This window comes from Meles meles, chromosome 18 (genome assembly GCF_922984935.1).
Source record: "Meles meles chromosome 18, mMelMel3.1 paternal haplotype, whole genome shotgun sequence".
NCBI lineage: Eukaryota > Metazoa > Chordata > Mammalia > Carnivora > Mustelidae > Meles > Meles meles.
Window position 1 is genome coordinate 17,729,690 of NC_060083.1, and position 21,445 is coordinate 17,751,134.

Genomic DNA, 21,445 nt, shown 5'->3' on the forward strand with positions numbered 1-21,445 from the left:
GAATCCCCAGCTGCTCCAACAGCAGGCTACGTGTGGCACGGCATTTGAGAAGTCTTCTCTGGTCACCCTTCTCTCCAGAAGAGCCGCTTGTGTCTCTGTCTTCCAGCCCCCGGTACGCTGCACGAAACTCTGTTAAGGCACCGATCTCCCTGAAATTTCTGGTTTGGGTTTTACATTTCTTGTTCCTCTCCTCAACGATGAACTCCTCAAGGGCAGGGTTTCAGCCTTACTACCCTAGCACTGGAAATAGCAAGGCATTGGCTTCACTAAAGGCTGCATGCCTGGGTGAGTGAAGATCCTGACAGAGGCTGCCAAGTCACTGCCCCCTTGTCCCAAGGCCGCTCTGCTTCTCGCCTTGCCCTCAGCTCCTTCAGCTACTTGAGCCATTCTGCTGATTCTGTCACAGATCTCCCTGTCCCTTTTTGGAACGAGTCAAATGGTAATTGTGGGGAAACCTCTAGGTTTCCTTTTTATCTGCACCTTGCCAGAGAAACTGAAGTTGAAACATCGTTACAATGCTCAGAGCTTCGACTGATCCTTAATCCTTGTTTAGTGCCTCACAGGTTGGAGACTGTCCCCCTGAGAAAAGGAAGCCCAGAAAGGTAGAACTTGTTGTAAAGGTGGCTGTAGTCAAGTGGGGCTTGGGCCTGGGTCTTCTGAGTCTAGATCCTGTATTGCCTTGTTTTACTACACACGGTCTCAGATGCTTTTGTCAGCAGGTGGTTTCGAGAACTGCAAAATCCCTCTTTCCGTGGGGGCCACACTGCTGTCACCCTTATCTTGCTAACAGAGAACTCATCTGGTTAACTGCTCTTTCATCTGTTATTCCGTGTGAACTGTTCATTGCAGTTGTCTTCCAGGAAGTTGGAGGCTTTAGACAACTAAGAGTGAGTCAGAGAGAAACGTTGTTGATGTGAAGGAAATGGACAGTTATTTAAAATTCAAATATCGTGTGATTAATTCAGTAGTCTTTGTGGAGCCACCTGTCTGCTGGGCACTGACTGTCATGGTCCGGGTTCACACAGGGGCCACAGGCAAGCGGGGGAGACAGGTGTGGGTCGGACATGCTTACAAAATTGAACGAATTCTAGACCAGGAGTGTGGGGAAGTGCTGCAAGCTAAAAAGGCCTGAGAGTAGTCAAGAGACCTAAGGTTACAGCTGTGGTAGCCAGGTGGTTAGTTCCCCCTGCTGGGCTTCAGGCTTCCTCTGTGAGATGGCTAAGGTTGAACCGGCCGGCTTCTCGTTGTCAGTGCTTTCCAGCTTAGCACGTCTCTGAACTGCAATTTAATAAAGGCGCTTCCCATGAGTCAGGAGGCAGAGCAGAAGGTACCGTTCTTTTGTGTGAACTGATGATTGAGCAGTAACACTCACAAATGTTTCATTTATTATCTCTGTAAGCAGAGAGGTCAGGCTCAGAATGTCCGTATTGACTGCCTTGATTTACTGAGGAAAGCACACTCGTATCACAGCAGTGCTTGGCGTTGCCGTGGACCCTTTGCAACTGTACATTATTCTGACATTCTGACATTGGATTTTCTTCTGTGATCTTAAAAAATCACCTGCCCCTTTGTCCCCAGTACCCATATTTGATATGTAAAACGGGAATCAGATTCCAAAACTTCTTAATAAAGCCACAGAGGCCCCTGTTGAGCGAGACAACAGACATTACTGGAGTGTCTTCTGTGTGCACGATGCTGCTCGGCGGCAGTAGACACAGGAATAAGAAGTCATCCTTGCCCTCAAAGAATGTACGGTGTAGCAGCCACAGACAGAGGGTAAGAGTCGTTAGAGATGCTGTGAGAGAGGTTTAGGTAGGCTGGAAGTACAGGTAAGAGTAGTTCGTGCTGCTGCCCGGAGGAGAGGAAATCAAGGGGGGCAGCATGGTCTAAGAAAAGAATGTTTGGTTTAGGGTCAGAAGACCTGGGTCTTGAGAAACTCAGTTCCCTGTATATTAGCTGTGTGGCCCTGACTTCTCTGAGCCCGGGTGGCCTCATCTGTGTGAAGGAAATCGTAATACTCCCTTCACGGTCAGTGTGAATATGGCCTCACATGCGGTGCGTGCGTGCACTTGGTTGATGAATTTCCATCTCGCTGAACTCGAGGAGCAGGTTCTTGGGCCTGAATAAAGTGGGTTTCAGGCCACTTTTAATTGCTAAGGCAAGTTTTTATTTGAAGTTAGATCTCCGATTAAACCAAAACAGGGATCAGCCTTTTAGAGGTAGTGCGCCAACTTGGCAGCCCATGTTGTCCTGGTGGAGCAGATCTGTGCTCTCCTCCCGGGAATGGTGGCAATTGTGGTGAAGCCGGGGGTGGCAAGAAATCTGTGGCCCCTGAAAACACGTCCTCACCTCTACTCCCGACTTGGGCAGCAGGTGTGGATTGAGTATCCCAGCTCCCATGCGCTCTCTGGAAGTGGGGGAGTGGAGTGAAGGTGTATCTTAACGCTGACTTTTCTCCCCTTCCTCCCTCACACCAGATTTTATCATGTGGGCAACCTGCTGCAACTGGTTCTGCTTGGATGGACAGCCTGAGGAGGCCCCACCGGCGCAGGGAGCCAGGACGCAGGCCTACTCCAACCCTGGGTACAGCTCCTTCCCTTCCCCAACGGGCTCGGAACCAAGCTGCAAGGCCTGTGGGGCCCACTTCGCAAACATGGCCAGGAAGGTGAGTGTTGACTTCTTGGCCTTCTTGGCAAGCTTGGTTCAACCTAGGCCCTCGGGCAAGCCTACTGACCCCTCTGTAATGCTTGCCAACTTGCCTTGGCCCATGTGGTGCCGGTAGGTAACCCACACCTGATCCTATCACGAAAGCGTTAAAGGAACGCTAGTCAAAAGCAAAGCATCTTAGCATCGATCTAGAGCCAGACAGGCCTGAATTCAGACATTAGCTCCGCTGCTTACTAGCTGTTATGACCTAACCTTGCTGGAGATTCTTTCTCCCCATCTCTAAAATGGGGGTGCAGCAGTCACGCCCATCTCACGGGCTCATGAGAAGAGCATGAGCTGGGCTACCAACGCAGCAGGCTGTGGGGTCACTCCCTTTATTGGCTGTCGTCATGAACGCCTCACTGCAGAGTGCCGGGGACATCTCAGGTACAGCGAGACCCCTAGTGGGACAGAGACTGGGGCTCCTTTACTGTAGCCATTTCGTGGGAAATGCTCGGCAGCTGTGTTTCCAGATTGGCAAGCCGCGAGGGATGTCACTGGCTGGGTAATGGGGTGTGGGTGTGGGCCGTCCCTGTTCTCCAAGGTCAAGCACGACTGGGGCTGAGGGTGAACCCCGATCTGGGAATCCCTGCATTCTGTATTCTTCTGCAGAACAGAGAGGTCTGCAGTCCTAGATGGGAGGTTAGGATGGCAATGATGGGAAATGTGAGAAGGAAGGCTACTTTTTCATGTGCTATATGCCAGGGACTGTTGTGTGCAATTTAGATCTTTTGGTTTCATTTAAGCCTCACACTAACTCTATGATAGATGTTTTAGGATCCCTGAATGCCCACTGTACATATAAGACACTGAGGTTTCGAGTGTAGCAGTTAAGAAGGAAACTGGTCTTGTCAAGTTCCTGATAAATGGCACACGAGATCAAAAAACAACTCCTTTACTGGCTATGTAGGTTGTCGCCCAGGATCCCATGGTTGTTAAATGGCAGAGCTAGGACTCAAACTCAGCTCTCTGAACTCTCCAGCTGTCTCGCAGAAGACATTCAGCATGTCTGAATTCCCGCAGCGCTCACCACCTGCCCTTTTGTACCCACAAGGTGGAGGAGGATGGGCATTTTGCCCATGCCTCGCTGTAGTGCAGTGAGGGTGGGCACGTCACTGGGCTTTGTGGCTATGTACTTGGTTGCCCTGGTCACCATGAGGACACAACCAGAGAGGCCACTGCGGGCAGCAGGGTGCTGTGGTTCGGCCGGCTGCCGTTCCAGTCCCGTTACACTGAGACTGGAAGGTTGAGTCCGTAGATGGAGGCCAAAGCAGGGACTAGCAGGAGCTCGGTACTTCATGGCCTCAGTCTTCTCAGGGATGAAGATGGGGGATGGCTTTAAGATCTGAGAGGAGATAGAAGAGGCCTGGGGGCTACTTATCACATGCCAGGCATCGAGCTTGGCATTTCAGATGTCTCCTCCTTTTGAACCCTTAATGAAATATATACTATTATTTTTTCCTGTTTTATAGATGAAGAAATTGCTCTCTTATTTAAGGTAGTCGTTTCAAGGACTCCTCAGGTGCATCTGGAGTCTGTCGGGTAGTCAAAGATCTTGCTGTGTTCATTGTTTTACACTGAGAAATGCTAGGAACAACTGCTGGAGGAGGCGGCAAACTAACTGGCATGAGAGGAATAGGAAAGGCCTTTGTTTAAATGAGGCAGCGTGAATTTGCTGTAGGTTTGAACCTTTTTAAAAAAATATTATTTATACTCTGTGGCGTGGAGAACAGAGAAGGAGTGAAGAGGACAGTGATGGCGATCACACTTAGGCCGGCATGCTGAGCATGTTGAAAAGCATGTTGGGGCGCCTGGGTGGCTCAGTCGGTTCAGTGTCTGTCTTTGGCTCAGGTCATGAACTCAGGGTCCTGTGATCGAGCCCCGCATTCAGCTCTCTGCTCAGTGGGGAGCCTGCTTCCCCCTCTCTCTGCCTGCTGCTCCCCCTGCTTGTGCCTCTCTCTCTATCACAAGGAAAGAAGGAAGGAAGGAAGAAAGGAAGGAAAGAAAGAAAAAAAGAAAGAAGAAAGAAAAGTATGTTGAGAGAACCAAGGGAGTTCTTGACATTTCTCAGCCAGAAGAAAGAATGAATGAACAAGGAAACTGCCCCCAGAGAAGAGAGTGGAGGGTGGGTGAACGTGGGGAGATGCTCTGTTTTTCTGCAGAGTGCCTGTTACCACCTGACATAAATGTTTGCAGACTGCCTGTCTTTTTAGATGGTACAGAGAACAGGGGTTTTGTTGATTCTGTTCACAACTTTCTCCCCAGTGTCTAGAAGAGCAGTGACTGACACATAGTAGACAATACAGTTTTATAGATAAATGATGGAGCGCCTGGGTGGCTCAGTTTAAATGTCTGACTCTCCATTTTGACTCCGGTCATGATCTCAAGGTATTGAGATCGACCTGAGGTGGGCTCCATGCTAGGTACAGAGCCTGCTTGAGTTTCTCTCTCCCTCTCCCTCTCCCCCCACTTAAATAAAAATAAGTAAAGGAAGGAAGGCAGGAATGGGCAGTTGAGTTGAGAACAATTTGCAAAAGAGGAAGTAAGCTGGAGAGTTTCTATTTTCATGACATTGTGGTTGATAATTCCATGCTGAAGATTTCAGTGCGGGCCGATTCCATAGCACCAGCAATGTGCCAGCAGCTAGATGGTTACACCGCTTTGTGGAGACAGAGCTGGATCGGCCTTTCCCTCCGGGAGCTCCCTGGTTGGGTAAGGAGGTCCGTATTTACAAAGATCTAATAGCAGCTACGTAAGTTAAATGCTGGGGAATCAGACATAGCTGGCCTTAGATAACTAGCTGGAAGAAGGAACCTTTATTGGTCTGTAAAGCAGTGGCTGAAGTGAAGACACCAGATGTGGGGCAAGGGCAAGGTGTACTCGAGAACTGTGAATTGCCTGTTTGGCCAAGTACAGGATACCCAGGGGGAGTTGGGATGGAACAAGGTGGGATCAGGTGGCGGAGGCCAGGACTGCTATGGTAAGGAGCCTGTAGTCACCAGACAATGAGGAAGCTCTAGAAAGATTTTGAACAAAGGAACAAAAGAGATAAGGAGAAAGCTTCTGTAGCAAAAAGAGCTTTTGAGGTGCAGGAAGAAGAGAAAAGTTCTAATTTGAATGGTAAAAGATGGTTATTGGCATGATAGTTTCTTGCCACGGAAATATGAATTAATTTTGTTTATTTCATAATGAATTTTGTGAATATGAAGGATGTTTTTCCCTATGAGAATTTTTCCTTTGTAATTTCATGCTGCAGTCAATCAGCAATTCTTATCTTTGGCGTTTGGCAAAGAACAACTGCAGGCTTTTAACATGTGTTTTCTGGAAGTGGTTGAATGGAAATGATTACATGGATCCCACTGTCCTTTCTCCATTGTGGTCAGTATTTTCTGAGTGCTTGTTGAGTACAAAGCACAGATAACATTAAGGACTGTCTGGAGAGAACAGAAGGAGGAGGTACCTGCTGCCTTCCTAGCATTTTTAGTCTTAGAGAGAGAGGAATGACCGACTGGGATTTTTGCCCCAAGCCCAATACCCCATCTGTATTGGTAAGACATCCCCCCTCACCCCGCCCCCCCAACCTCCCCTGTGCAGTTCAGCAGCTGCCCTGACAGTTTTGGAGGAGGGCGGGGTGTCCGGCCTCTTTAGTTGGATCAGTTGGTGGAGGGAGAGGAGGAGGTGGTGCTGAGAAATATGGGAGGGGTCTTAAAACCCCCGAGGGAAAAGAAAGAGGGAGGGGAAAGAAGGGGGGAAGGGAGAAGGAGCAGCACTGGCAAAAGTTCAGGAGACAAAGGGGGACAGGGAATCAAAGTTGACCGTGTTACTTTTTTTGGTGAGTGCCCACCTTATGCTAAGGGTTTAGACACATCATGTCCCATAATACTTTCAGGGGTCCCGAGAGGTGGGTTGGTCATCCGACGTGACCAGTGAGAAATTGGAGGCTCCAGGCGGTGCTCGGTTTTGCAGGAGTTCCCTTAGTGCAGAAGGGGCTGGCCAATAACGAATCCTAACTGCCAGTCCTCACACTGGCCCTCTCCTCCCTGGGCGGCAGGAAGGCTGGCCTAGAGGGAGGCTGGTGAGGAGAGCCCCCGGCCTGCCCTGGGGAGTTTGTGTGGGGCGGGGGGCGGGGGGGGGTAGGAATGAGGGAAGGGCAGGGGAGCAAAGGAGAGCCTGCCCAGGGGCATCCCTGAAGGGGGTGTGGGTGTTTGCTGCTGGAGGGTTGTCTGTCCTCTTGGCACGTTTGCAGGCTTGTGGGCTCTGCCACTTCATCTTTCAGGCCACCAGCTTCCTCAGTTGTGTGCACAGTTTGCTCCAGTTTAGACAGACGCCTCTCCTTGGCTCATTCTGCCCACATGTGTTGACAGCTGGCTTCTCCTTTGTCCTGTTCTGCCTCCGCAGACTGGGATTTCAGCCTGGAGCACAGTCCTAGTCCTTGAGGGTGTGGTGCAGATACTGGCTGACTCCAGAGTCCCCCGTGAGCTGGGGTGAGCTAGAGATGCTGAGAAGCTGGGTTGCTGCCCCTCCGTTCTGGTCCTGTCTCCAGTGAGCTGTCCACGTTTGAAGGAAGACTAGAGAGTTGTTCAGATCTGGCTGATTGAGCAACTCAGGACATTTTTTTTTTTTTTTTTGACTATTATAAAAGTCTATTCAACAAAAAAATTCAATGTGAGAATGCACACAACCTGAATTTTATATTGTAGTGAGACAGGTACTATGGAGAGGGACATGTGGAAGCAGTTGATTCTTCTGATGAACACAGCCGTTGTTTATGCTCGTTCTACGGCTTCTAACATGATCATACTGTTTCCTCTACTGCCACCATCCCAATATTGTTGCCATCTCCACACATTCGTCCATCACAAGATTCATAAACGGATTGAAGCCCCACAATATTCCTTGGACATGTCTGCCACCATTTAATTTCAATGATAATTTCTTGCCCATAAATATTTTCAACTCGGAGGGTGAGCTTTTTGCTCATGGTATCTACTCGGCGAGCTCAAAGATGCCTCCAAACGGAATTCGTGGCATCCCTCACCAACTCAGGGCTTTCTCATTGTGTCAGGTTGGGTATTGTCAGACTGCACGGACTTAAGTCCTTTTCCACGTCAGGCCCTATAGCGTCTGACACTGAAGCCTCTTCAGTGCACTCTGTCATCCTGAACGCATTTCCTTTCCCAATAGAAAAGCTTTAGATAGAAATGAACGCCCAAGACCTCAGAAGCGTCCATTTTCCACCCGAGCGGCCCCAGGTCCCGGAACTGCTACGATGCTCGTGCCCCATGTGTCCTTTTAAGTCGTCCTCTGAACATTTTATGATCTGGTTGTAACTGCAGAGAGGGAGGGAGCTTGATACATGTCCTCTCAAAATGCCGTTCAGTGTTCGTAGTCAGACCTGGTTGGTGAACCTTCTGCCGTTTCCCTCCAACGTGCGGGAAGCTTGCGCAGAGCCAGGCACCGCTGCCTCAGCTGTGGGGACTTTTCCAGCCCCGCACGCGAGTCTGATCACGACCCTGAGAACCTCAGTCTCCCCAGCATTCTTGTTAGTTTGCATTCAGCCTTCTATATTTAAAAAAGAGGGGGAGAAATAGGTTAACGCTCAAGTGACCGGAGGCTGAAAAGTTCATTTCCTTAAAGGACTAGTGGGTGTGCTCCTGGGACCATCCCAGTGTGCCCAGGAATCACCTCTGCTGTGGGAGTGCGGCGTGCTCTTGGCTGGAGCAGAGCTCAGTCCCATGTCACTGTGCTGGCTCAGCGTGGGGTGTGAGAGGCTGAGGATTTGCTTCCTGTGAGTCAAGCGAGCTTTCGTGTGATGTGGTGTCTGCTGTTGTGGTACAGCCTGCCTCCTGCGTGCTCTTGTTGTGCGGCTAAGACACTGCTTGCACAAACGAGAGCTCCCTGGTCGTGTCCAGAGGCTCCCCTCTTTTCTCCCAGTCCCCCCGCCTTAGCTGTCTTGAGTATTTGTCTTGGATATTCTCTCATGTGCCACTGGATTTCCAGCACTCCGAGTGGGCCTTCCTGGGGTGGGGAGTCTGGGCGCTGCCTCTGTGGATGGGACTCCGGGCGGGGACCTTGGGCTGGGTCCTGCTGTCTGTCGCCTTGGACCGATGGGGCTGTCAGGCAGTGTGGCCTGGTGGAAAGGGCCTGACTGCGGGCATTCCACAGGGACAGGCTTTGAGTGTGAACCCCAGCTCTGCTGTTTCCTGCCCGCTCTTGAGTGCGATGCTTCATCTCTCTAGGCCGTGTTTGCTGTGTCTGTGCAACAGGGAGGCACATTACTAATTATTAGTGATGGTGTACATTAATACATGATACAGTGATAGAGTAATACTTTTCAGGGTTGCTTTGAAAGTTAAATGACAAGCTCTAGCAAAGAGTAGCCTCTCAATAAATTTAGTCAACAATATTAATAATAACCACCATTGTACTTATGCATTTGCTTTCTTTTCTCAGCAATAAAGTAGAAAGAATCATAGTTCAGGATTTGAATACTGGCTCTCCAAATTAGCTCGCATTCCCTAGCAATAATAATGAAAAGAGTTAATATCTTACTGAAGAAATCGTGTGTCACATACGCTAAATGCATGGCTCCTTAACTGTATGGCAATCCTGAGGTAGGTACTGTGATCACCCACATCTTACAGATGAGGAAACTGAGGGCCAGAGAGGCTAAGTTACACACCTAAGGTGACACTGTAAAAAAAAGGAGGGAGGGGTGCCTGGGTGGCTCAGGGAGTTAAAGCCTCTGCCTTCCGCTCAGGTCATGATCTCAGGGTCCAGGGGTCAAGCCCTGTATTGGGCTCTCTGCTCAGCAGGGAGCCTGCTTCCTCCTCTCTGTCTGCCTGCCTCTCTGCCTACTTTTGATCCCTCTCTGTCAAATAATTTTTTTTAGATTTATTTATTTATTTATGTTAAAAAAAAAAGGGAGACTAAGTGAAAATATGGGCTTTTTAGATTCTAAAGCTGGTAGTCATAATTAATAGCTTCTGTTACTCGGCAAGGAAAGAATAAGTCTCAGTGGAACACTGAATGTAGTGGTGCCGAACCCGAAGTCGAGGCAGGCTGCACCCTGACATACATGGGGTAGCTTCGTACCGGCAGGAGTGATCGGGGGAGTCTTGCCAGGCACGGCAGCCCTGAGACCCCCTCCTGCTCTGACTTGTTCTCAGTCTGACATGGTTTCCTCTGCATCTTGGTCTAAGCAGCAGACCTGCCTCGACTGCAAGAAAAATTTCTGCATGACCTGTTCGAGCCAAGTGGGGAACGGGCCCCGCCTCTGCCTCCTCTGCCAGCGAGTCCGAGCCACGGCCTTTCAGCGGGAGGAGCTCATGAAGATGAAGGTGAAGGACCTCAGGGACTATCTCAGTCTCCATGACGTCTCTACCGAAACGTGCCGGGAGAAAGAGGAGCTGGTGCTCCTGGTGCTTGGCCAGCAGCCTGTAATCTCTCAGGAGGGCAGGACTCGCACCCCCACCCTGTCCCCGGACTTCCCTGAGCACCAGGCCTTCCCAACGCAGCCTCATGCCAGGACAGTACCTCCTACCTCGGCGAGACTCCCCACTTCGCCCACACAAGCCACCTCTGTGTCCCCCGCCCAGGCTCAGGAAAGCCAGCAGGTACGCCTGGGTTGCTGCGCCCGCCCATCCCCGCCGCGGTGCGGGCTCAGTTGGCTCCCCTGCCTGCATTCAGGGGGTGGGGGAAGCGTCTCGATTATGTGAGGCCCTTCTGCCTCCTGAAGCAGGAATGTCTTCTGGGCCTATTTGGGTTTTTTCCCAGAGATGATCATGCATGGTACCAGGTATTTTTGTGGTTTCTGTGTTTTTGATATGAACCTATCCCAGCTAGTCATTTTTGTTAAACTCACCATTCCAGAAATATTTTGAGGAAACTCACGTCAACTCTCCAGATTTGTTCTATTCAGGCTGGCTTCCTGTTTACCTTTGCTGTGGTCCTCTGTAATGGACACAGGGCACAGAGGGAGAGAAGGGAGAGCAGGAGGCACAGTTTCTGTGGCCAGTTGCCGCTTGGGTCAGGTCATGGTTGGCATGACGTTGAACGGTAATTTGCCTGGTCATCGTCCCAGGGACCTCAGGAATGGTCAGTGAAGAGCAGCCCGTTCGCTGAACTGCGAGCTGAGCATGGGGTGTGCGGAATGGTGGGCGCCATCAGAAGGGCCCGGTGAGAGGGGCGGTAGACGCGCAAACCAGCTTTCGGGTTTGAGAGAGACTGAGAGATGTACGCACGCAATGTGTGAGGGCTGATGGCGTCCCGCAGACAGACTTCAGTGCCTCGGTGACCCTCCAGCGTATATGGCTTGGGCTGTGGCCGGAGCATTTGCACCTCGAGGATCTGGTTTCCACATCCAATCTGTTGATGCTTGGTGGCCTCGGGCCAACTCTGAGCCTTCAGCACTGAAACAGGGTCAGTAGCCCCAGGGCACTTTGGCTCTTGCCAGGCCCTCAGGAGGGCAGGCCTGTGGGGCAGCAGGTCTGAAAAGCTGTGAGCTCCTTCCAGCTGGCACTGCCCTACCTAGTGTTGTTGGCTCCCCTGCACGCCATGGCTGGCTGCTGCCTCTGGCTTGTGACCCCTCCCTTGTCAGGACTGGGCCCCTGATTCAGCTCTGGTGGGCGCGGAGGCATAAAAGGCCAGGGCGATGCGTCCTTCACCTGTGGGGACTTGTCAGCTCCCTTGGCGCCTGTGCTGTGCTCTCTCCCAGCCCCAGGTGAACCCTTCCTGACGCTTGTCTCTGTCTGCCTCCTGACCAGCATCCCTGCCTCGGCTCCTCTCTTCCTTTGGGGAGCCCAAGGAGTAACTTGAGGAAATTGTTTTTCCCTAAAGAACCTTCAGGTGGATTTTTCAATGAAAGCAGTGGGTTCGAAACTTCCTGTTGCTCACCAGAAATTCCAGACTGCACCTACAGGTCCCACGCATGCGCCAGATCTCATCGGGTCCTTCCATGGTACTTTCAGAGGGCCTTGGTGTCCACTCGCATCCATCCTGGTGAGATCTGCATTTATCAAGCCAGGAGAACAGGCATGGGGAAGTCAAGTGGCTTGCGCGGGCTACCCGCGCAAGGATGCACATCTGCCCAGGGCGCCTGCTTCCCCAGATTTCTTTCCCTGACCCCTGGTGTCCTGGAAGTGGTTGCTAGGGAAGGAGGTGTGTGGAATAAGCAAAATGGTGGGCAGATACAATTTGAGGGATTTTAATTTAGCCAGTGGGCGAACTGAAGAGACAAGATTATGCTTTGTAGTGGGAGATCCGGTTTCCCCTTCCTGGGAAGAAAAGGACATACAGAAGCCATCTACTTAGGAACAGGTTAGACTCACAGAGACTTTGTAACTCCAGGGTGACACCTGGGGGACTGGTGGGTGCCTCGTCTCGATCAAGCTAAGGGGAAGCTAGAGGTGTTGACGAAGACACTTTGGATGTACCCCCATACATGTACGCTCTATGTGTGCTCTTCTCACCACTTGGCATTGTGGATGATGGTGGGGGTTTCTGCTTTCATTTCCTTTGTAATTATTTGCCTCTTCTTGACCGGCTCTGTGTTAGGCATCCTAATATGGGCTGAGTGGTTGGGGCCACAGGTGACTGGTTTCCTGGGCTGTTCCCTTATTGGTGTTCCAAGAGTCTAGAGAAAAGGCCTGTGAGCTTAGACACGTCTTTGCTCCGGGCTCACACCAGGCCCTTTACCTGCAGGGTAAAGAAGAGATGAAAAGGGTCTAGTGAAGGGGTTTGTGGCTTAAATGGTGATGGGATGAGGAGGCTCACAGTTTGAACTACTATTTGGCAAAACCTTTTGAGAAGGTAAAATTCTAAACTCAAGTGTAAGATGGCTATATCTTTATAGTTTTAGGCTAATAGATTCTAATGTGCATTAAAATAATTTTTTTATCAGGTTTCAAGGTAGTTCTTAATAACAGTGTACACTGCTGGTTGGAGCCATTTCTAGAATGTGAGAGCAGTGACTGGATGGAGGAGAGAGAGCAGAGTGGTGAGGGTCTGAGAACTGTCTCATCTGTGTCAGAGGAGGAAGCCAGGGAGATGTAGCATGGAGGCAGGAAGACATGGTATGGACACTCTAATAGTGGACATTACTGATAGGGGCAGAGCCCAGGACGGTGGGTGGGAGTTACAGGGAGGGCGGTCTGGGCTCAACGTCCAAGAGAAACTGGATGGCAGTTCGCAGCAGTCCCGCAGTGGCATGCATCTGTGCTCTTCCTCTCGCTCCCGACTGTTCGAGCTGAGACCACATAGACCGTGACTGGCCACTCATGCCATTCTGGTGGGGAGCACAATTAGCGACCTTCTTGTTTTAGAGTTGAAATCTGTTTGTGTTGTGTCTCTGCCTGACAAACTCAGTTATTAAGGAGCAGGCTTCTGTAATGCTCTTGTTCGAGACCAGATTCCCGGGGAGATGGGAACATGTTTGGATGTGGAATGAGCTGGGCAGAGGCCCACACTCTGTGAATCTCTGGGGCGTCTCTGTGCATGTGATGGCACCTTTCTCTTCCCACAGGCCAATGGCCATGTGTCTCAGGACCAAGAGGAACCTGTCTACCTGGAGAGCACAGCCAGAGCACCTGCTGAGGAGGAGACCCAGGTGGGGCCTCTGCTCCGGTCTGCGCCTTTGTGTTTGCTCTCTCTCTGCTGGTATTAGGCTGTGAATAGGCCCCTCGCAGCAGACTCAGAGGAGGAGAAGAATCAGTGTGTAGTGACATTCCTACATTCAGTTCTGCTTTCAGGGGTGGAGCTTCGTGTTAGCTTTCCACATTAGCCTCTGAAGCTGTCAGTCGGTCGGGCAGAGTGGTGAGCTCACAGTGGAGACCAGGGAGCCTCATTGCCCCTTGTTTCTAGGGTCTTGACTTGCTGTAAGCTGCCACAGGGCAAGCTCCTGGTGCTGCTGTGCAAATCCTGTCCTGCTGCTGCTAGTACACAGTAGCCATCGTCAGGGGAAAGAGGTCATAAAATCAGGAGGAAGGCTGAGTGGGAGTTGGGCCTCAGCCATGGTAGGGCAGTCAGAGGGTGCCGCCAGCCGGGCGGCGAAGCCATGGTTGAGGTTGCGTACAGAGGAATGCTCACCAGGGAAGTCTGCCTCTCCCACAGAGAAGCAGAAGACTGTCCAGGCAGGAGAGGAGAGGCCAGCACAATGCTCGCGGGCTTCTTGCGCTACTACACTCAGTCCTTACAGGACCTAGTGCAGCAGGACTGCCAGGGCTCCGGTACGGATGCGTGGACAGGCTGCGGGAGGTGAGCAACGTGCTCTGTAGCGTCTAGCATCAGACCGAGGAGGAGTCAAAATCAGGGCTATGGGACTCACACTGGTGCCCCTTCTACTCGTCACACCGGTCGGTTGGTTGGGGGCTGGCTGTGCCCGAGCCCAGGCCCATGGATCAGGAAGAGACTGTGGTCTCTTCGGCTCTGCAGAGCGCCGTGCCGCGCTTTTTCCTGCCTCCGCTCCTGCTCTTCTTGAGGTCAGTCCCTGCAGGCACGGCCTGGGGAATGCTCTGGGATCCTCGGAGAGAGAGCTTGGGAGGGGGAAGCTGAGCCCACCGATCCCACCATTGCCATTGCAGTCTGTCGACTCAGAGGACAGCTTCGTCCCGGGCCGGAGGGCTTCCCTGTCTGACCTGACCGACCTGGAGGACATCGAAGGTCTGACCGTGCGGCAGCTGAAAGAGATCCTGGCACGCAACTTCGTCAACTACAAGGGCTGCTGCGAGAAGTGGGAGCTGATGGAGAGGGTGACGCGGCTGTACAAGGACCAGAAGGGGCTCCAGCACCTGGGTGAGGCGCTGCCCGGGCGGCACTTGCTGTTGCTCTGTAGCATGGCAGCATCACCCTGACTAGGTTTCTGTGCTCTTGGCGGAGCAAGCAGTCCCATTCCACCCTGGCACCGGCTAGTAATAGCTGCCATTTGAAGTTGAGTGCTGGGACCGGGCTAAGCTCTGTAAACATTTATACAGTCCTCAGAGCTGCCTGTGAAATAGGCATTATTAGCAGTTTTCTTTTTTAAAGATTTGAGGGAGAGAGAGAATACGCCCTGAGTAGGGGGAGGGGCAGAGGGAAAAGGATCTCGAGCAGACTCCTTGCTGAATGTGGAGCCCAACACGGGGCTTATGACCTGAGCTGAAACCAAGAGTGGACGCTTACCTGACTGAGCCACCCAGGCACCCCTAGCATTACCCTTTTATTGTAGAGCCCGGGTTTGCACTGAAGATTTCCTGGACTGAATCCGTAGCCTTTCCCACCTCGTGCCACCCTGCCATAACCGCTAGCACCACAGCAATGCTGTTCTCAACAGTTGGGAGACAAGGAAGTGAACCCATGGTATGAGGGAAATACAGATCTGCTGCCTGAGCCTGGGCTTTCCCTGTGGTCGTTTCCCAAAGCATTCGGCACGGTATCATTTTCCAGCAATGCCCTGTAAGATGCTTGGGTTTGGGGGGAAAAACTAGGTCTTCATGGTAGATAGTAAAGGCAGAGAAGTTCTACAGAAGAGGAGTGTGTTTAGTTTTAATGGTTGAAGTCCGATTTCAGGCTCTCCTATCCCACTGGTTCGTCAGAGTTGACTATGTCTGACCAGTCATCTAGTCACGGACTCACTTTTCCCTTTGGGGTTGTCCACAGGATCTCCAGAGTTATGAGGTCCTGGGGAACAGGACATGGCCCCACCTGGAAACTTCATGCCAACTTCTTGGCTGACTGGAACAGACAGTTCCTTTCTCCTTGCCTTTAATGTGGGCTTCAAGTGACAGAGAAGGGTACCGTGCCCATACAGTACTGCCCACTTGGCAGTGTTGTTCATGTGAACTGGTGGAGCCCCTTTTTCTAAGAGCAGACCAGACGTATCAGCAGGGGCTGTGCGTGAGCACTCAGCACATGAGAGGAGGGCAGGCGTCCGGCCAGGCTCTTGGCCTGCCTGGTTCCCAAGCAGGGAAGCAGTCCGACTGCAAAAGTTAGGCTGGTTGGAGACTTTCCTTACCTCTTCTCTCTCTTTCCTTTTCAGTGTGTGGTGCTGAAGACCAAAACGGTACGTAGTTGCCTCTGCTTGGGACCGTGCTTAGGCTCTGAGCTCTTGTGTCTTTCCCTTCTGCCATCCCTGCTTCCTCTTAGCAATCTAAGACTTCTGAGCATACTGGCATCCACAGAGAGAACTGGAGGAAATGCACGGGGAAGCAGGGCTTCTCAGCATCTTTAAAAATTCTCATTCTCACCTTGCTGGGAAGGGTGAAGAGTGGCAGCAGACCCAGCGGCAGATTGATTTGCAGGTCTTTGGTTTGCCAGAGCTCAGGAGCAAGCATTTGTAAAATATTTAACAAAGCGAGTGGTGGCATGTGTGACCTCAGTTCATTTTTCATACCTCTGCTGCTATGGCACTCCTTCCCCTACGGTTTTCACTCCATTCTCGTCTGAGTGGGGAGGGTCTCTGAGCCTTGTTTGTACAGAGTTAGGTGGTGGCTGGAGCTGCTCTGGGGACTGAAGAGGAAAGGGATCGCTTGTGTGCTCTCCGGGCACAAGGCGCATCTACCACCTCAGCTGCCACACCCCCACCTGTGTGCTTGAGACCACCACGGGAGCTTCAGGGACCCCAGGACGCGCTGCAGGCATCCGGCTGGGTCTAGGCCTCATTTCTCTTTGAAAGCGTCAAGGCTGTATGGTTGTGAGCTCTTCCCCTGAGAAAGAATGTCCTCAGAGTAGTGTTGGGGGCCTGCAAACCATTTTAAAACTTTCAGAAGACTCCAAGTTTGTTATTTGGCAAAATGGCCTTTGCTCAGAATGGGGCAGAGTCTTCCAGCTGATAAATCCCGAAGCCTCCCCTAAGTGCTGACTTCTTGAAGAGTCCAGGAAGTAGGAGAAAGTGCCAAGCAGCAGAGGACAGAGAATTCCCCTGTGGAGTGGGACAGGTGACTGATATGAAACCAGTTCCCTACTTATGGCTCCCTGGTTCAGGCTACCATTTAAAGATTTTACACTTTTTAGACAAGAGCGACCAAGTGAGCGAGGGCGCACATGCATGCACACACAGGGTAGAGGGAGGGGCAGAGGGAGAGGGAGAGAATCTCAAGCTGACTCTGCACTGAGCATGGAGCCCATCCTGGAGCTTCAGACTACCATTTAAAACATGCTAGCAATGGCTAGGGTTTTGGACATGAAAGTTCTTCTGTGTTTGCACTAAAGTATCACACTTTAGTGGGCCAGATGCTCTGCACCTCCTCGCTCACATAAGCCAGCTAGACGTTATTGAGAATTCTGTGCACTGGGCAGTTAATACTAATTTGATAGTCCCTGTCCTCAGGCCACTTGCCTAGAAGGCCTGCCTGGATTCAAATCCTGGCTCTGCTTAGCAGCTGTGAATCTGTGGGCCAGCCACTTACCTCCTTGGCCTCAGAGGCCTCATCTATAAGGTACCTACTTCATAGTTTTCACAAGGATTCAAAAAGAGTTAAAATATGCAAAACTCTTAGGACCCTGCCTGGCACAGATTTCCACAAATGTGAGCTGTTAGGACTCCCTTGAGAGATGTTCATTTATCAGACATTTTGAGAACACGTACCACACGATTGGCATTTTAGAGATTCAAAGAGGAAGATCTGACCTCAAGAGCATCTAACAAATGTGAAGTACATAGTTGCAGAAATCAAGCAAATTGGTTGAATTAAGGAGCGCGCAGAGTCGTGGGGGAGCTCAGTAGTTAAGACGTTTAATTCCATGTTGAGAAGCTGGTGTGGGGGGAGCACAGAAGAGGGAGCTGTGATCTCTGCTGGGCTCTTCCGCTAGGCGGCAGCCTCAGAGGAAGCCTGGGGAAGGCTGGGGGACAGCACAGGGAGCCCCCAGGATCCTTGGCTGTATTCAGTTGGGGATATGTTGACTGAGAAGCCTTGCGATCCTTCAAGAACCACTCACTACAGTTCCGATCGTATCACACTTTTTGGAACCAGTTTTTATCTTTTCAGCATGTTTGGCCTCGGGGGATAATGAGTCCCTAAGTGCCACTTACTCACCATATTACAGCCGCAACTATCTGAAAACTCTTTGAAGCTTTGAGGACTTTGCCTTATTTAGCTGTCCTCTTCTGGGTTGTATTTGATCTCCAAGTACTTTATTATCCACATCTGCAGCCTGGCCAGGAGAGGTGGGGCTGGTTCCTGGAGTTCCAGCTGAGGGCAGTGTGTGGATTTGGGGTGTCCTCAGCATGCCCCTTCTCTCTGTCCCCTGCCGCCCCCTGCACTTACAGTCTCCTCCTCCCCCCCCCCCTGCCCCAGGTGGAGCAGTGCCGCCCAGTGTGGAGGAGAACCTGTGCAGGATCTGCATGGACTCGCCCATTGACTGTGTCTTGCTGGAGTGCGGTCACATGGTCACCTGCACCAAGTGCGGCAAGCGCATGAATGAGTGTCCCATCTGTCGGCAGTACGTGATCCGAGCCGTGCACGTATTCAGATCCTGAGGGCTGGCGCCGGCTTCTTCAGTGCCTTACAGGGACAGAGCTGGAAGGGTTTGGGCTCCAGATTGACCAGCTTGCAGAGGGGCAGGCTAACAAGAGAATCTGCAAGCAAAGATGCGGTCACCTCTGGGCATGCCTGTCCCACCTCAGCGGCGCACCTCTTGGCTGGCGGAGCCCGAGGCCGGTGGGAACTGGTACAGATCGCATGGGCAAATCCCTGTTCCAGTGATCTTGGGGTAATGATGGTAATTGATGAAGAGAGGATTTTCCAGAACTTGGACCAGATTTTCCTCCCTTCCTCTGTAAACCTAACAGTTTCCCCCTTCCCCCTGTATCCGGGCCATCCCTGAGCCACCTGTGTTCCAGCCGTCAAAGGTCCTGGTAGAAATGGTTCTCTTCCTCCCCAGCACATTTGGGTTTATTTCTGGCCTCTGGCTTTCTGTGCTTTAACCAGCTTTGCTAGTCTCTTGCTACATTGCCTAAAATTTGTTTCTTCAGACCAAAAAGATGTTAGCTTACCAGACCAATAGTGATCCTCCTTAGGACTAAATCTGGACCAGTAAACTTTTTCTCTGGTGAGAAATGAAACACAAATGCTACTGGAAAATTGCAGTCATTTAGAGTTGCTTCCTGAAGTGCTGGATTGGAAGCGAGGAGTCTCCTGACTGAACCCTGGAGGCAGCAAAGCATCTGCAGGGAAGTTTGAGTCTGTGTGTGAGATGGCACGGGCATCGAGCTCTGGTGCTCTGAGGGCCTGTACACCACCCTTGATTTTAGTTTATGAGAAAAGGCAAAGTTTTGGGTGGAAGCAGTAACTTCCTGCTTAATTTTGACTTCTCCAACAAAGGAATTGCAAACCACTTTCCCCTGGGAATGAAGTCCCTCTCTTTCCCGCGGAGTTTTAAACATGGTCTCACTAAGGCAGAGAGACTAAGGCGAAGAGCCTTGCTCTTCTCTAGCCACACTTCTCACGAGGTTCCTGGAGACTGAAACTGTACACCTAAGGGGTATTGGAAGATACTGAATGGGACTGGATTCAACCCTGGGGCAGACAGCTGCAAGTCTTGATTCCCTAGGTTAGTGGGGACTCCCCGCTCCCATTTCCTTCCTTAGCCTACTGATTTGAGGGGAGGTCTGGAAGAAGCATATTCTCGAGCCCTCTTAGGGTGGGTCTACCACTGGAAGAGCCAAAGGGCTTAAGTTTGCTGGAGCAGCTAGGCCAAGAACACGTGCTATCAGAAGAGCTGTGCGTGCTGCTGTTCCCCGGGGGGTGAACTATGCAACCCCTAAGCTCCAGAGGGCCTTAGCAGGCCACTCGCTACCCTTTCCCCCTGCTGTGCAGTCAAGTTCTCGAAGACTGGAAGCAGTCAGGACTTTGGAAAACAGTGGGAAACCTCCAAGGGGACCTGCTTATTGGTACAGACATACTTAGGCCTCCCCCAATCAACCACTATTCCCCTTTGGAAGAACGAAATTATTTCATAAAGCAGTTGTCAGTTGCACATTGGGCCACTTACCTTGACATTACACCAAGTCCCAGATGATCTGATTCTGGGACAGCCTTTGTAGGAATCGGGGGAATCAAGAGAGGTCTGCGATGAGGACCTTTCACTCTTCTGCTGGACAGTACCTACTACCGTTTACAATGCCTGCCAGTTTAGCAGAGGATTCAGCTGCTTCTCGATTCCACTGTAACAGGTGTGTGTGTATTACTTATATATATATGCAACTTAGTTATGATCTAGCAATAACTTCAGGGCAGAAGCTGGCTCTCTCCCTACTTAAAACTTGCTTTCACTGCTGAGGCCTTACCTCTCCCTACCTCCCACATTCCCTCCTAGACAGAAGTTAAAAATAATATCCTGAAGGTTGGTTAGTAAAACCTCAGTAAGAATTAGAACTGCTATCATTTGCTCATTTTGGAGAAAGAACTTGCCTTTAAGTCTCGGTGAAGGTTTCCATTCAGGAAAAAAGATGTCAAACCACCCTGATTTGTTGTTGTTCATCGTTATTACACCAAATAAAGGCTGGGAATTCCAAGATCCCATTTCAGTTACTATCTAATCTAGGTAGAAAACTTGATTTTTATCTCCGAGTGCTCTCCCTTCCCCCTCACGGATCCTTGGTCTTAATTATCATGAAACATCTTAATTCTTCCAATTATTCCATAGCTTGGGCTCTGATCGTTTTGAGACTTGTTTTAAGACTTGGGAGAGCTGACTGGTTCTCAGTACCCTGGAATAGCTGGATCCAAGCTCGTACCCAGAAGCTGTGCAGGAGTCAGTGCACAATATATATTGTACAAATTTGTTGAAATCTTTCAGATGTGAATGTGTTATTTCAAGTGGCTTATATTAAGATTCTCTCAGACTTAACGTGGGTGTTAAAGCAAACCCAGATGTGTATTTTTTGTTACAGAGCTCTGCTTTATAATTTTATAATAAAATTTCACTGGAGATACCTGTCTGATCTGGTGGGAGGACACCAGAGGTCAAGACTGCAACAGAGCTGAGGGACCACAGGCTGATCCCAGGCTCAAGAGACTGCATTACTTGTGGAGGTGCTTGGGCCAGGTGGCCATGTGGATATTCCTGCTCAACAGATGAGGAAATGAAGTTCAGTAGTGTTTTGACGTGTTCAAGATCTCACAACTAGTATGTGGGAGCTGCCATGGAACAGCCTAGAAGAGGATGGGAGCTGTGTAGCGAAAGGACCAGCTTTAGCACTAAGGAAGAAATACCAAGTGAGACCAGACATTGACACTGACCTTGTAGAGATGGGCCTTAGAGATGTGGGTAGAAAGGAATCTGAGGAGAGCCAATGTGCTCAGTTAAGTCTTCAGGTAACCCCAGGGATGGAAGCTTCTGGATACAGCTGTACATTTGGTGTGGCTCAGAGATTGACCCAGCCCAGCTGTGTGGCACAGGCCTGTGTGGGGAGAGCTAGATTATGTGCAGATCTGCCTTAGGACTTGAGGCGAGAAGAGGAAACAATCTCACCTGGAGGCAGCAAGGGCTGAGGCTGAGCTGCAGCATTCTGTCCTCCACTGGGCACCCAGGACAACCTACTGTCCGCTGTCAACTAGCAGCATGTGAACAAAGGTCCAAAGGCAGGCAGGCCTTGAACACTGTGCTGGGGAGGTTTAAGATGCTGTTGCCTGGCAGGGGCAGGGCACGGAAATACACAATTGTATAGACAGTATAATCTCAGCAGCGAAGGAGGACACTCCTGAGGAAGACCAGAAAGAAAGAGACCTAACACCTTGAACAGGGAATTGGAGAGAGCACCCAA

General features: G+C 50.9%; 1 protein-coding gene and 1 pseudogene across 8 annotated transcripts in view; one reads left to right on the plus strand and one right to left on the minus strand.

The window, feature by feature from the left end:
- Positions 1 to 20,213, plus strand: part of RFFL (ring finger and FYVE like domain containing E3 ubiquitin protein ligase) — a 65,622-nt gene extending 45,409 nt beyond the window's left edge. For 5 of the 8 annotated variants that reach the window (XM_045984261.1, XM_045984262.1, XM_045984258.1 and 2 more), the window contains exons 2-7: positions 2,478 to 2,665; positions 9,909 to 10,322; positions 13,229 to 13,312; positions 14,286 to 14,496; positions 15,719 to 15,742; positions 17,976 to 20,213. In XM_045984261.1, the coding sequence (XP_045840217.1) occupies positions 2,486 to 2,665; positions 9,909 to 10,322; positions 13,229 to 13,312; positions 14,286 to 14,496; positions 15,719 to 15,742; positions 17,976 to 18,157 (1,095 nt within the window). In that variant the 5' untranslated portion in view covers positions 2,478 to 2,485 and the 3' untranslated portion in view covers positions 18,158 to 20,213. Of the gene's footprint in view, positions 1 to 2,477; positions 2,666 to 9,908; positions 10,323 to 13,228; positions 13,313 to 14,285; positions 14,497 to 15,718; positions 15,743 to 17,975 lie in introns of those variants that run through there. The other 3 variants (XM_045984257.1, XM_045984259.1, XM_045984260.1) reach the window with 3 other exon arrangements.
- LOC123929059 lies at positions 7,138 to 7,677 on the minus strand (annotated as a pseudogene).
- Positions 20,214 to 21,445: the final 1,232 nt, after the last annotated feature.